Genomic DNA, 12474 nt, shown 5'->3' on the forward strand with positions numbered 1-12474 from the left:
AGTATTCCTGCATAAACCCGCTGTGGACCAGAGGATCTTGGATCCCACTCGTAGCCAACGGTTAACAACGGCAATAGGGTTGACATTACGCAAAGGTAGCTTTCCCCCACAAGCTGGTAACCATTGATTTGAAGCAGCCACCACTGAGGAACGAACCCCAGTTTTTTTCTTCAGTGACAGTTCCATACTTTAACCTCTGAGCCATCGTGGCTCTAAACAATGATTAGGGTTGTAATTTTTTTTTGCATAGTTCGATCAGCTTACAATTTATTTTAAAACTCTAATTCATCTTGCCTTAGATTCCCGACTACATTTTTAGTAATAATGTCAAATGGTAGTGCATTAGTTAAGCAATGAAGCCATGGTGACTAAGGAGATTAAAAACTCGCCTTCCAGATGAGGTGATCCTTCCTCAAGTTTCGTCACTGAATTTTCAATTCGTGGATACTGTTATAGCAACAACTAAAGTGGTTGAAGAACCATTTAGCTGAACATAAAAGGCTCTCTGCTTTCCTTTCCATTTAATGCGAATCAAGCTATCTTTTGCGAAACCAAATTTGTCTCACTGTTTGATCCCGAAGTTTACCAGTCATATGGGTTAACTTCAAAGTTACGAGGAATCAGAGTAGAGCATTAGATGGATGATCTAGTGATAAAAATGTAGGGCAGAGTAGCTAAGCAGTTTTTTTATTCAGGTCAACTCAATATTGGAAAGCAATGAAATATGAATGGCAAATTTTCAGTTTAAGAATTAGTGTTTAAAAATCACTCTTGCTGCGATAAAGAAGAAAAAAAATGAGTAAAAAGGTGAATTTTGCAAATAGCCTTCATACCTAATCATTCATTCACGTATTGCGAATAACGAATCATTGTTTTCTTTTATGAATATTTAAATTAAGTAAGAAAATATTTGTTTTAATTGCGCAACTTTAGCTAGTGTTGTTTGAATATGTATTCCCTTTTTCTTCTTTTTCTTTGCCACTTAGTTTTGAGCTTTCGTTTTCTTATTAATTCTTTTATGCCTCTTTTTCTTTTCTTTCTTTCTATCTTCATTTTCTTTTCTTTTTTCTTTTTCCTTTCTTTTTTTCAACTAATGGCCGTATTTTATAACAAAATGATTTCGAAAAATCGCAATAATTGAGAACTTTGCCAGTCTGTAACTTTTTTAAAAAAAAGCATTTAACACTATGAAATCAGCATATTTCTTTAGCAATATCAAAATTTTGGTCTTAGTTTCATTTTTAATCTCCAAATTTCCGATAATGTAACAATTTAATTTTGTTTCCTTTAGCTTTTTTAATGCTTGAAAACATTATAACAATGAACACTATTAAGCTTTTTATGAAAACTCAAATCAAAGCAGCTGTATTATATATAAAGAAAAAATACAAGAAAAAGATATTTATATTCATGAAAGGATAACATCTGCAGCAATAAAACAAACTGAATCTAAAAGAAGATAGAAAGTTCCCAAAAGAAGTCAAAGCACTGAATGATGACAAATAAAGCAAGGTTAACTTCATGCTGTATAATGATGACTGTTAAGTTGAGAATAAACTCAAACCTTTTCATTTTTGTTATTTAAATATTCGATAATAGATTAGAAAATAAGGTGAGTGATAAGACAAACAAATACTCCCCACAATCTCGTTGCGTAGAATAAAAATATATACAAAATACTACGAAAGTGTAGATGACAGTTCCTTACCCGATAATAAAAGAATTTCAAATATTAGCTCTTTAAGATTTCATAAACGGCAGTCACTTTTGTCGTTTGATTTAAGTTGATAAAAAAAATGGCTGTTAATGAAGATAGAGAGTTCGATATAATTATTTTTGGTGCTACAGGATATACAGGCCAGTATGTAATCGAAGAATTAGCACATACTTCTGTATCAACCAATACAAAGTGGGCTGTTGCTGGAAGAAACAAAGATAAATTGTCACAATCCATAGAAATTGTGCAAGGATACCTTGGAGAGGGTAAATCATTTCCATTTCAATTAATTAGTACTTTTAATTCGAAAAATTAATCCATTACATTTATGTGTTTCAAAATTCACGAAGTGGCTTCTAACTGACCAAATTCTGAAATAAACAGGATTTGTATAAGTTTGTAGATCAGTATAGTAAAAATCACTTTGTAGAATATTTTATTTACTTAATTAAAATTTTGATTTTTAACACATTGACGACCATAAACGAGGCTTTCTGCTTTCATATGGATGGACGTTAAAATGAATTTTCGAAGCTCTTTCGACGAGGAAAAGAAAAAGCCACAGTTTAAGTGTCATATACTCCAAGCAAAGCTATAATCTGCGTATGCCATCTAGCTGCAAGCAATTATCAGGGTCACACATTTTTTAAAGTTCTTAAACTTCTTTAAAAATCGCCAATTTGGCGACATTTATCCACCTAGATCAAAATTAGCAAAATTAATGCTTTTTTCGCCTTTTTTGCAATTTTCTTGAGCTGAAATAATGAAGCATTGGAGTAATTTTTTAAATGTTAAAAAATTAGACCACAAATGTTTTTCATATACTAAAACAGTGGCTTTTCTCCATATTGACATTTGGCGTCATTTTCAGAATAAATATAGAGGGCGCTAAGGATAGTCTAAACTTGACATAAAAATCATGAATAACTGTTGCAAACTCACATCATTTATGAAAATAGCATATTATTCGAAAAAAGCATCATTTCATACCACTACAGAGCAGTCGATAAGTAGCTTTAATGACCGAAAACGAATTATCTCATTTTTCCACACCAGATGCCTTTCCTTCACAAGTTTCATTAAATTCAAATTTGTTTACATTGCTTTAAAAAAAGAGGAAAAAAAAGTGGTGAGAACAAAATTTTCAAAAATTATCCCAAAAAATATCCTTTTACAATTTTAAATTTATCCATTTGACGTAATTTTTTGATTTTTCAAATTTACTATTACTCTAAAACAAGGACCAAGCAAGGAACCTCTTAATTATTATTGACAAGTCCCACATAAGAATATCATTCATTGTGAGCAATGCGTTAAAAAAGAAAGAAAAAACTTTTCAAAAATCTACTAAAACGATTGATTGTTAATTTGCAAATTTATTTCGCACGAAGACTAATTTTTTTATCCCATTTTGTAGTTTAGGAAGCCAATTTTGAATTTTGATTCATTTCTCAAATTAGTTTAAGTATCAAATTTTATGCAAGCTATTAAAAATTAGTACAGCGGTTCTCATAATTTATACACTACCTGCACCTATCTTTAAAATTTCAAAATCAAATTGTCTTAAGAGGAATTTATAGGAGTTATGAAATATACATTAATAAAGTATAAATTTTAAAATTATAAAAATCTATCAAAATATAAAAATGATATCCATTTTTTATCACTAACTTAAAAATTTAGCATCATAAAATTAAACATACACCAGGCTGCTTTTTTTTATAAATGGAAAAAATTAAAGTCACAACTTCTGATATCCTTCTATATATAACAGCCCTATTGTGTATGAAGCCAAAATATAGATGGTTATGCGAAAGCCAAAATATTTTTTAAAAAATTTTCAGTTAATATTTAACATTTTTATGAAACATAATTATTTTTTATTCTACTTAACACGCGTTATAAAATTTCTACTCATATTTTCTAATCACTAATATTTTCTCTTTTCTGATTCTTTTCTTTTTCTCTAATTCTACTCATAAACAATAACTTATTCCTTAAACAACATAGAAACATTAGGTATTGTTTTGATTGAGCAATAATTTTTTTTTAACTTTTTCTTTACTTTTTGAACTGCCAAATTTCAAGATAATGAGATGGCTCAGTTTGAATTTCAATTCCTTATTTAATTTTTAATATATATATATATATATATATATATATATATATATATATATATATATATATATATATATATATATATATATATATATATATATATATATATATATATATATATATATATATATATATATATATATATATATATATATATATATATATATATTTGGAATCAATGAAGTCAGAGAGATGTGCACATTAGAGTTCACAAAGTGATATTCAAATTAGAAAAAAAAAGAAAATCTTTGCAATAACATAAATCATTAACATGAAGGCGAGATTAAAAATCGTGAAAACCTGTTTTATTGCTAAGTAAATTGAGATGAAGTGAAATGCGATTATTAAAAACACCTTCAAATTTCTTCCGATAATTAAATTGATTTTAATATTTTAAATCTTGTCTCCATCAGTAGTTATTCGTCTGATTTTGATATCGTTTTCATTTTTTCCTCACTTAAATATTAATAATATACACGAGTTTAATGTGTGTTTATTGTTGATTTAATTTTTTGCTAAGATTTTAAATCACTTTATTAAAAGTAGGTGTTTGTGGTGCAGACTTTATCTACTAAGTAATAATTACAGATAATGTAATTACAAGCTCGTGTCTATTACTATGTACTAACAATTCTTTTAGAAGTGTCAAATTTAACCAATATCCATTTTTTGTCTTAATGTTTAAACTCTTCTTTTAGTGCCTTTGAAAATTCTGTTTTATGAAATAATTTTAACATAATTCGATTTAAGTCACCAAATCAAATATCTTACGCATCCTGTCTTTTTTTCCTGTCATCCATAATTCTCTTGATTATTAGAAATTTCAATTAATACACATAAAATTCTTTTGAATCTACTGGAATATTTTTAAACAAATGACATTTCTAGTTTAAAATAATTGCTTTATTGAAAAAAAAGTTTTAAAAAAATAAGATCCTTATTTCAAAAGATAAAACTTAATTCAATTATTTTTAAAAAAATGATAAAAGGAAAGTAAGAAAAATTATAAAGAAGACCGAAATTCTAACTTTAACTTCAGTCTATTTTCCGATAAAAAAGAGAACGCAACCATGAATTCAATCTAGAGGGACTATATTTTAAAATTTGTTAAAATGAATGTTATTTCAAGTATTAAATCTTCTAAAAATTATGCAATGGAACATATATTTAATAGTAAAAATCCTATTTTAGGTACTGATATTTATAGTTTTTAAAAAAAAAGCTACCACAAATAGTATTAGCTAATCCAATCCGGCATTTTCCTGTTGTATATGTTTTATTTTTATTTATTTTTTTTCATTCGATAAAATATGCAAAGTATTCCATAATCCATTCCCTTAATGTGCTAAATGTACTAAAGCTATTCGCATTAATGGGAACTTCGTAAATCAGTATTTAAGCCAATAAAAAAGAAAACACTATCAAAATCAAACTAATTGTCATAAAGGATAGTGGATGCAAAAACTTCAAAACCTGTATGATTGCTGTTTAAAACAAAGATGTTGCTAACAATCACATTCGGACTTCATTGTTTCTCAGCTCTATAAGGCAGATTTTTTTTCCTAGCCTAAACATTAATGCCCGATCATTAAGCTTATCATTATTTTGACTAAATGTTTTCGCAAGGACTCTAAAATTTTCGTTAAACTAGGGAGATGGCTAGGGACTAAGCTAGGGAGTTAAGGGAGATGACTGTGAAACATGCTGTATAAAAAGCATAAAAATTAATTATAAAACTAATAGTTAGTCAGATATGAATTTTTTACATCTATTACTTTGTTTGTCCTTTTCCTACTATTTCGTCTTTTATGCATAAAGAATTTTTTTCAATCATTGCTGTAGTTTGTAGATATGGGAAAATTTAAATCTTTATTATTAGGTATAAATATCGGCAACATTCCGATAATTGAAGCAGATGTTAAAGATGTCTCTTCTCTGTCAAGTATGTGCAAAAGGTGCAAGTTGGTCATTAATTGTGTTGGACCAGTAAGTATTCTTCTTTATATGGAAAGAAATTAATTTATGAAACTATTTTCATAAACTATTTACAACTATTTCATAGTATTTTCAGATTTTGAAAAAAATTGGGAATGAAAAAGTAAATTGCTGTCTATAAATAATCAGTGCTAATGCGCAAAATTAATAAATAATTAAATAAATGGATCACCCTAAGTGACTATTGATATAATGATCGAACATTCACGTTCTAGGACTCAAACTTAATAGTTTGAGGGGGTGACCTCAAATATGCTAACTTCTTAGTGCAGACGATATTTTAAGTTACGAAATCAGAGACAAAAATGTACTGCCTCTGAAATCGAATGAGAAAAAGATACTTTCTAAAAAATCGAATTTTAAAAATGCGACTTTTTCAAAATTTAATTTCTCAGGAATAATTGGCTGATTTCTCTCAAATTTTATAATTTGCCACTTAAAATTTCATTCTTTAAAATGATGTAAAAAATTATAACTCAAAAATTTTTCGACTATTAATTCAATTAAATAATAATAAGTAATTACTAAAAGTTATATTTTGCATGGAATTATCTTTGGATTAACGAATTTTATAATTGTGAGAACAAATTTTTCAATTTGCTTCAAAAGTTCTCGAGATAATTGCGAAATACTCAAAAAGTAAAATTAGCATTAAAATTATTGGGCAAAATTATTAGGGCAATATTTGCCAGATGGCGGCTACCACCTATATTTTGAGGATCAGATATCCGAAACCGTCAAGAAAATAGTATGTTTATTCAGGGAAAGTACGTTTTTTTGTCTGATTTCGTAACTGAAATTCTCGTCTGTTTTTATTCATTACGAGATTCGAGATCATCCTTTCAAGCTAGTAAGTTTGTGTCCTAGAACGTGAAGATTTGATCGTTAGATCAAAAATAATTCAAGGTGGTCCGTCTTATTTTATTTGGTGCACTGTACCAGTATGTAGACCGTATAGTTACCTTCTATTAAGCAGTACTGTACGATGATTTGACTCTGATATTAGAAGGGAAAAAAATTATTTTATTGACGACACTGGAATTTGAAGATTAATATCAACTTTACATATAAAAAGTGAAACCTTTTGTAATTCGCAACAATTTGTGGTACGATAAAAATCAGCCATCCTCAACTAAACTCAACATTCAACTCCCATGTATCGACCACTATTCTATTCTGTTCTTTTTTTTTTTTTTTCCTTGTACTTTCCTCATTTCTAACATCATACGCTCTGGTTCAGGTCAAAATTACGATCTATGGATGGATGGATGATGTGTGAATGTGTCCTTCCTGTAAAAACAGGATGTGCCGTAAGTAGTCTCCGGATCATCCTCAGGCATGTTTTCCAGACCGTCGCGCATTGTGCAACTCTACTGCGACATAAATGAAAATATCGTACCGTAATATCACACTTCTAATATCTTCGGCTCTATTTTTTTTCTGTTGCTATCCTTTGATATTCTCTCTCTTCACACTCTGAAAATGAATTGTAAACAGAGTTTTAGTGAATATTTAATTATTGAAGTTGTTTAAATGTTATTGGTTGTGCAGACAGAACAGGAAAAACATTACTCTATAACAGCGCTGAATTGTTTTTGTCTTTTCACTGTTTCGCAAATGTATTGCATCAAACAGATGTACAGTACGCAAAAAAACGAACAACCCTGAATAACTTTTAATCTAATGATTTGATTTTTCACGTTCTGGGACGACTCGATCTTAATGGCTCGTGATGGTGATCTCAAATATGCTAATTAATGAAAGCAGACGATATTTTAAGTTACGAATTCAGGTGCTTTCTCTGAATAAACAAGCATTTTCTTCGACGGATTCAGATTTCTGACCCCCAATATTTAGGAGATAGCCGCAATTTGGGAAATAGGGTCCCAATAGTTTGGTCAGGAAAGCTTTCCAAAGTTCGGACCCTTCAATGTTAATTTAATTTTTCCGTATTTCGTTATATTTCGAGAACTTTTCGAGAGAATTGAAAAATGTTTGCACACAATTATAAAATTCGTTTATCCAAACATAATTCCATGCAAAAAAAATAACTTTTAATAAATATTTATTACTTTTTATTATTTTATTTCAGATGAGTCAAAAAAAACTTTGAATTGTAAGGTATAAAATTTTGTGAATAAGGTATAAAATTTGATTTTATATGGCAAAATACAAAATTTGAGCGAAATCGGTAGAATTTTCCTGAGAAATTTAATTTCCAAGAAGTCAGATACTTAATATTAGATTTCTCAGGAACTATCAAATCGATAAGGTTCAAATTTTTTATTTTGCCATATAAAATTACATTCTTTCAAATGGTGTAAAAATTGCATACATTACAATTCAAAGTTTCTTTGACCCATCTGAAATAAAATAATAAAAAGTAATCAATATTTATTAAAAGTTATTTTTTGCTTGGGATTATGTTTGGATAAATGAATTTTAAATTTTTTTTTTCAAAAATGTTTCAATTCACTTAAAAGTTCTCGAAATATAACGAAATACGTAAAAATTAAATTAACATTGAGTGGTCTAAATTTTAAAGCACTCTCCTGATGAAACTATTGGAACCATATTTCTCCGATTGTGACTATCCCGTATATTTTGGGGTCAAAAATCCGGATCCGTCAAAAAAGTTACGTTTATTCAGAAAAAGTGCGTTTCTGTGTCGGATTTCGTAACTTAAAATATTTTACTTTTTGCGCATTTAACCAGAGCTCGAAAACTTTTTTAGCGAATTGAAAATTTTTTTTACACAGTAATAATTTTTTTTTATCCAAAGAGTTCCATCCAAAAGAGAATTTTAATAATTACTTATTATATTATTAATAGTCGAAATAAAACTTCGCATTTTGCTGTTTAAAATTGAATTTTTTAAAACGGTGTAAAAATTGCATATCTCGCAATTCAAATTTTTTTCTTTTATTATTAAATTAAATAATTAAAAAGACAGTAAATATTTACCAAAGGTTTATTTTTTGCTTGGAAATATCATTGGAAAAGTAAATTTTATAACTGTGAGCAAAATTTTTCAATTCGCTCAAAAAGTTCTCGAGATGTGGTGAAATATGCAAAAAGTAAAATTAACATTAAGTTGTGAAGATAAAGATTCGATCATTAGATCAATAGTTATTCAGGGGGTACGTTTATTGTTATTTTTCATTTTTTTATTTCTTTTGTCCTCTCTAATACAAGGTATGTATTACAAAATAAATTTAAAAAATTAATAAGAAAGTTGTTTACTGTGTACTTTTGCTTTAATATATTTATTTATTTATTTGGTTAATGGCGGGCACTTGGGTCTATTTCCCATTGGCCTCAGAAATGCCAGAATTGCTACTCTCTTATCATTACCCAGTGAGCACCTATGGCCAAGCCACGGCGGTGGAGTAGCGTCACCCACGTCATACAACCACGAATCCGTTTACAGGGCAGGTTACATTCACACAATCACACAGAAGAAAGGACGTAGAACACACAGAAACAGAAAGAGAGTGCCTGAGAGGGATTCGAACCCGCAACCATTGACTCCGCAGTCAGGCACGCTAGCCTTTCGGCCACCTAGTCGGCTGCTTTAATATTATTGTTATGAATATTTAAACATAATGAAATAATATAATTAATTAATTTTCCCTCCCTTTTCAGTTGAAATAAAAAAGAATATCTTTCTTGGCCGTTGGCTATATGTTGACCCCTGTTAATTCCTTTATTGATTTGGTAGTTAGTCAAATGGCGTAGTTTCCTAAAGGGGTATAGGGGAATATAATGATTGAAGACCTCACTCCCCATGAAGGAAGATAAATAGAATTTTAAAGAGTTAAGCGGGGATGGACTATTCCGCCAATCCGCAAGCAAAATCAAAATTCCTAGTCTCCAATATCTGAAGAAAAAAGTTGTTTAGTTAAAATTTAGTAAGAATACTCATAAAGGTATGCACTATAAATTGTTAAACTTAACTAGTTAAGTTACTACTTAACTACGACAAGTAAATCATAAGCTCTTCCTTCAAGCCTTATATTAAGGGGACCGGGAAAAAATGTCATTTCGGCGCATTAAATATTCGGTTGTCTTAAGAACTAATTCATTTTTTCGTTCGATCCATTTCGATTCATTTTCTATCTGGCATTGAAAGATTGTTGCTAATGAGAGTGAATACATTTTTAGTTAAAAATAAAACTTGATAACAAATATGCACCGAAGCGATATTACTTTTGGTCCCCCTAATGGATTATAAGATATTTTTAAGTTTCTTCTCAAGAAAAAAAAAATAATTGAAAGTACTAAAATATCCCTTATTTTTACTTTCACATAGGTATTACAAGGCATAACATTTCTAATATATAAATAACAGTTGTAAATATAATGTTTGTTTCTTTCAGTACAAATTGTTTGGAGAACCTGTTATACAAGCGTGCATAGAAAATGGAACTCATCACGTGGATCTTAGTGGTGAAATGAAGGTAAAATTTTAGTATTTAGAAATTTTAATTGTATTGAATGTAATTATCACTGTTAAGCTTAGCATCTTATTATTAGATTACTGTATTACTTAGAATTGATTTCATTTAAGTTTGTGTGTAAATTTTTGCTTATAGAGGAGGGGGGGGCTATTGTGGACATTTTTTACAAATTTTTTAGAAAAAACCATATTTAATATAACTTTTAACTCCAGAAGCATTCTTTTAACAATAATTTGAACGACCACCTGCATTTTGATTTATATCTGATGATACAAAGTTATTTAGTTTCTTCATAATAATATTTTTAAAATGGATGGTTCAATGTGCGCCTTATTGGAGAATAAATATTGACAAATATTAATTTTAATACTAATTTATATAAAGCATGGCACTATATTAAAAAAGACATTTTAATTGCAAATCAATAAACTTGAGAATCATTATTCTTATTAATTTATTTGATGGAATTAATTTATTTGAAAGAACCAATTTATAAGTTGAATCAATATTAATAATCATAGTTTTAATACATGATAATGAAATGGACAACCCACGGAGCGCGTGGCTTAGCGATATTTTTCTCACTGGAGGAATGAAAAAACTCGCCAAAGAGAAGACGTTACCGTTCGCTGTTATTCTATTCCAATTTAATGCACAGAAAAAAGTAATTCATCTTCTTTTAATTAGATTGCTTTAACAAACTTGATAAAACATCTCCCTTACATTTTCTTAAAACTTTTACTTAATAATGAAATCACAAAATGTGAAGGTATATCATTCGACAAAATCATTTTGATTTAAGGAAATAAATAGCCACAAATGTGTCATATTTGTAACTAATTTATATTTCATCCATCGGAAAGTAAATGGGGTTGTAGTGTATCTACCACTACAAAAATATAATACCAATTCACTAGCATATAAGACATGTTAACTCGATTCTATGGTGGAGTACCTTTTCATAGAAGAATGTTGATATTGTCGATAACAACTCGTCCCACATTGGTGACCTTCGGACGTGATGCGAACACGCCTACCTTGCCAGCAATGCCCACTTCGATTTGAACACGCCTACTTCGATGGATTGCCCACATTGAACAGTTGACTTGCTACTTATGACTGCGACATTATCCACTTCCTTGCGCTGTTGCTACTCAGTCTCGATTAAACACAACGTCGGCCTGTATACACCAGACTACTAAAGGCAACACAGGAGCAACCATGACCGTGAACTTAATACAGATCTTGCAATCAGCATTCAAAAGTACGGTGATCTTAATACAGATCTCCCGGCTTCTCACAAAGCAGCAATGACACAACTAGTGGTATCTGTTCATCGAATTCTATCACAGCTATAATTCTGGTGAGAAGTACTGTAGTGTATCTACCACTACAAAAATATAATACCAATTTATAGCTTATAAATTATGTTAACTCGATTCTAAGGTGTGGTACCTTTTCATAGATGAAGGTTGACATGGTCAATGTGAATACCTCCACACTAGCTCCATCGCCCCTATGCGTTTACTCAAGCCCCACAAAGTCATGTGTTTGCTTATGCCTAATGCTGATTAATTGAAAGTATACAGATAAAAAAATAACATCAAAATAGGTTTAAAAAAACTTATAATTTATAACATACCTTTTGTTGAAATACTGAAAATAAAGTATGTTAATTAAAGAGTAAGGAAAAAAGTTGAAAGTTAATTTTGTGTTTTGTTATTAAAATAAAATTCCTCTTTCGCAATGAGAATCTTTCATCCTAAACTTTAAAAGCTTTAATTAACAGTCAAACATATTTTTCAATTAAAAATCTATTAATTGCTTCAAAATATTTATAAAAATATGATTTTTTGTGAAAAAAAAAGGCAATATAATTTACTAGTGCACGCATGTAGTATAACCCACCACTTCAAAATCACTCAAGATTTTGATGTTTCGAGCACAAACGTGATTATTAAGAAATCATATACAAAAGTTATTCATAACATTTTTAACTCAATAATTACGGAAGATTAATTTAAAGATTTTTAATTTTTGTTATTTTCTCTTCATCGCTTTAAAATTCGAATATTTGTCTACATATTTATCAAAAAGGATTATTAATAAAACATTTAGTAGTTTCTATAATTTTACTTCCTCAAATATTTTATTAGATTACTTTTCATTTAAATGAAAATGACT

At 29.1% G+C, this 12474-nt stretch overlaps 2 protein-coding genes across 3 annotated transcripts in view; one reads left to right on the forward strand and one right to left on the reverse strand.

Moving 5' to 3' along the window:
- The window catches only part of LOC107455902 (trans-1,2-dihydrobenzene-1,2-diol dehydrogenase), a 48955-nt gene that overhangs the window by 32180 nt on the left and 4301 nt on the right, over positions 1-12474 (reverse strand). The window lies entirely within an intron of this gene.
- LOC147803092 (saccharopine dehydrogenase-like oxidoreductase) overlaps positions 1-12474 on the forward strand; it is a 38660-nt gene that overhangs the window by 3776 nt on the left and 22410 nt on the right. The window contains exons 2-4 of one of the 2 annotated variants that reach the window (XM_087153391.1): positions 1849-1983; positions 5715-5821; positions 10210-10290. In XM_087153391.1, coding sequence (XP_087009517.1) covers positions 1849-1983; positions 5715-5821; positions 10210-10290 — 323 coding nt within the window. The remainder of the gene's footprint in view (positions 1-1848; positions 1984-5714; positions 5822-10209; positions 10291-12474) is intronic. The other variant, XM_087153392.1, reaches the window with a different exon arrangement.

This window comes from Parasteatoda tepidariorum, chromosome 10, assembly GCF_982258835.1.
Source record: "Parasteatoda tepidariorum strain Cologne lab strain chromosome 10, Ptep-v5.0, whole genome shotgun sequence".
Lineage (NCBI taxonomy): Eukaryota > Metazoa > Arthropoda > Arachnida > Araneae > Theridiidae > Parasteatoda > Parasteatoda tepidariorum.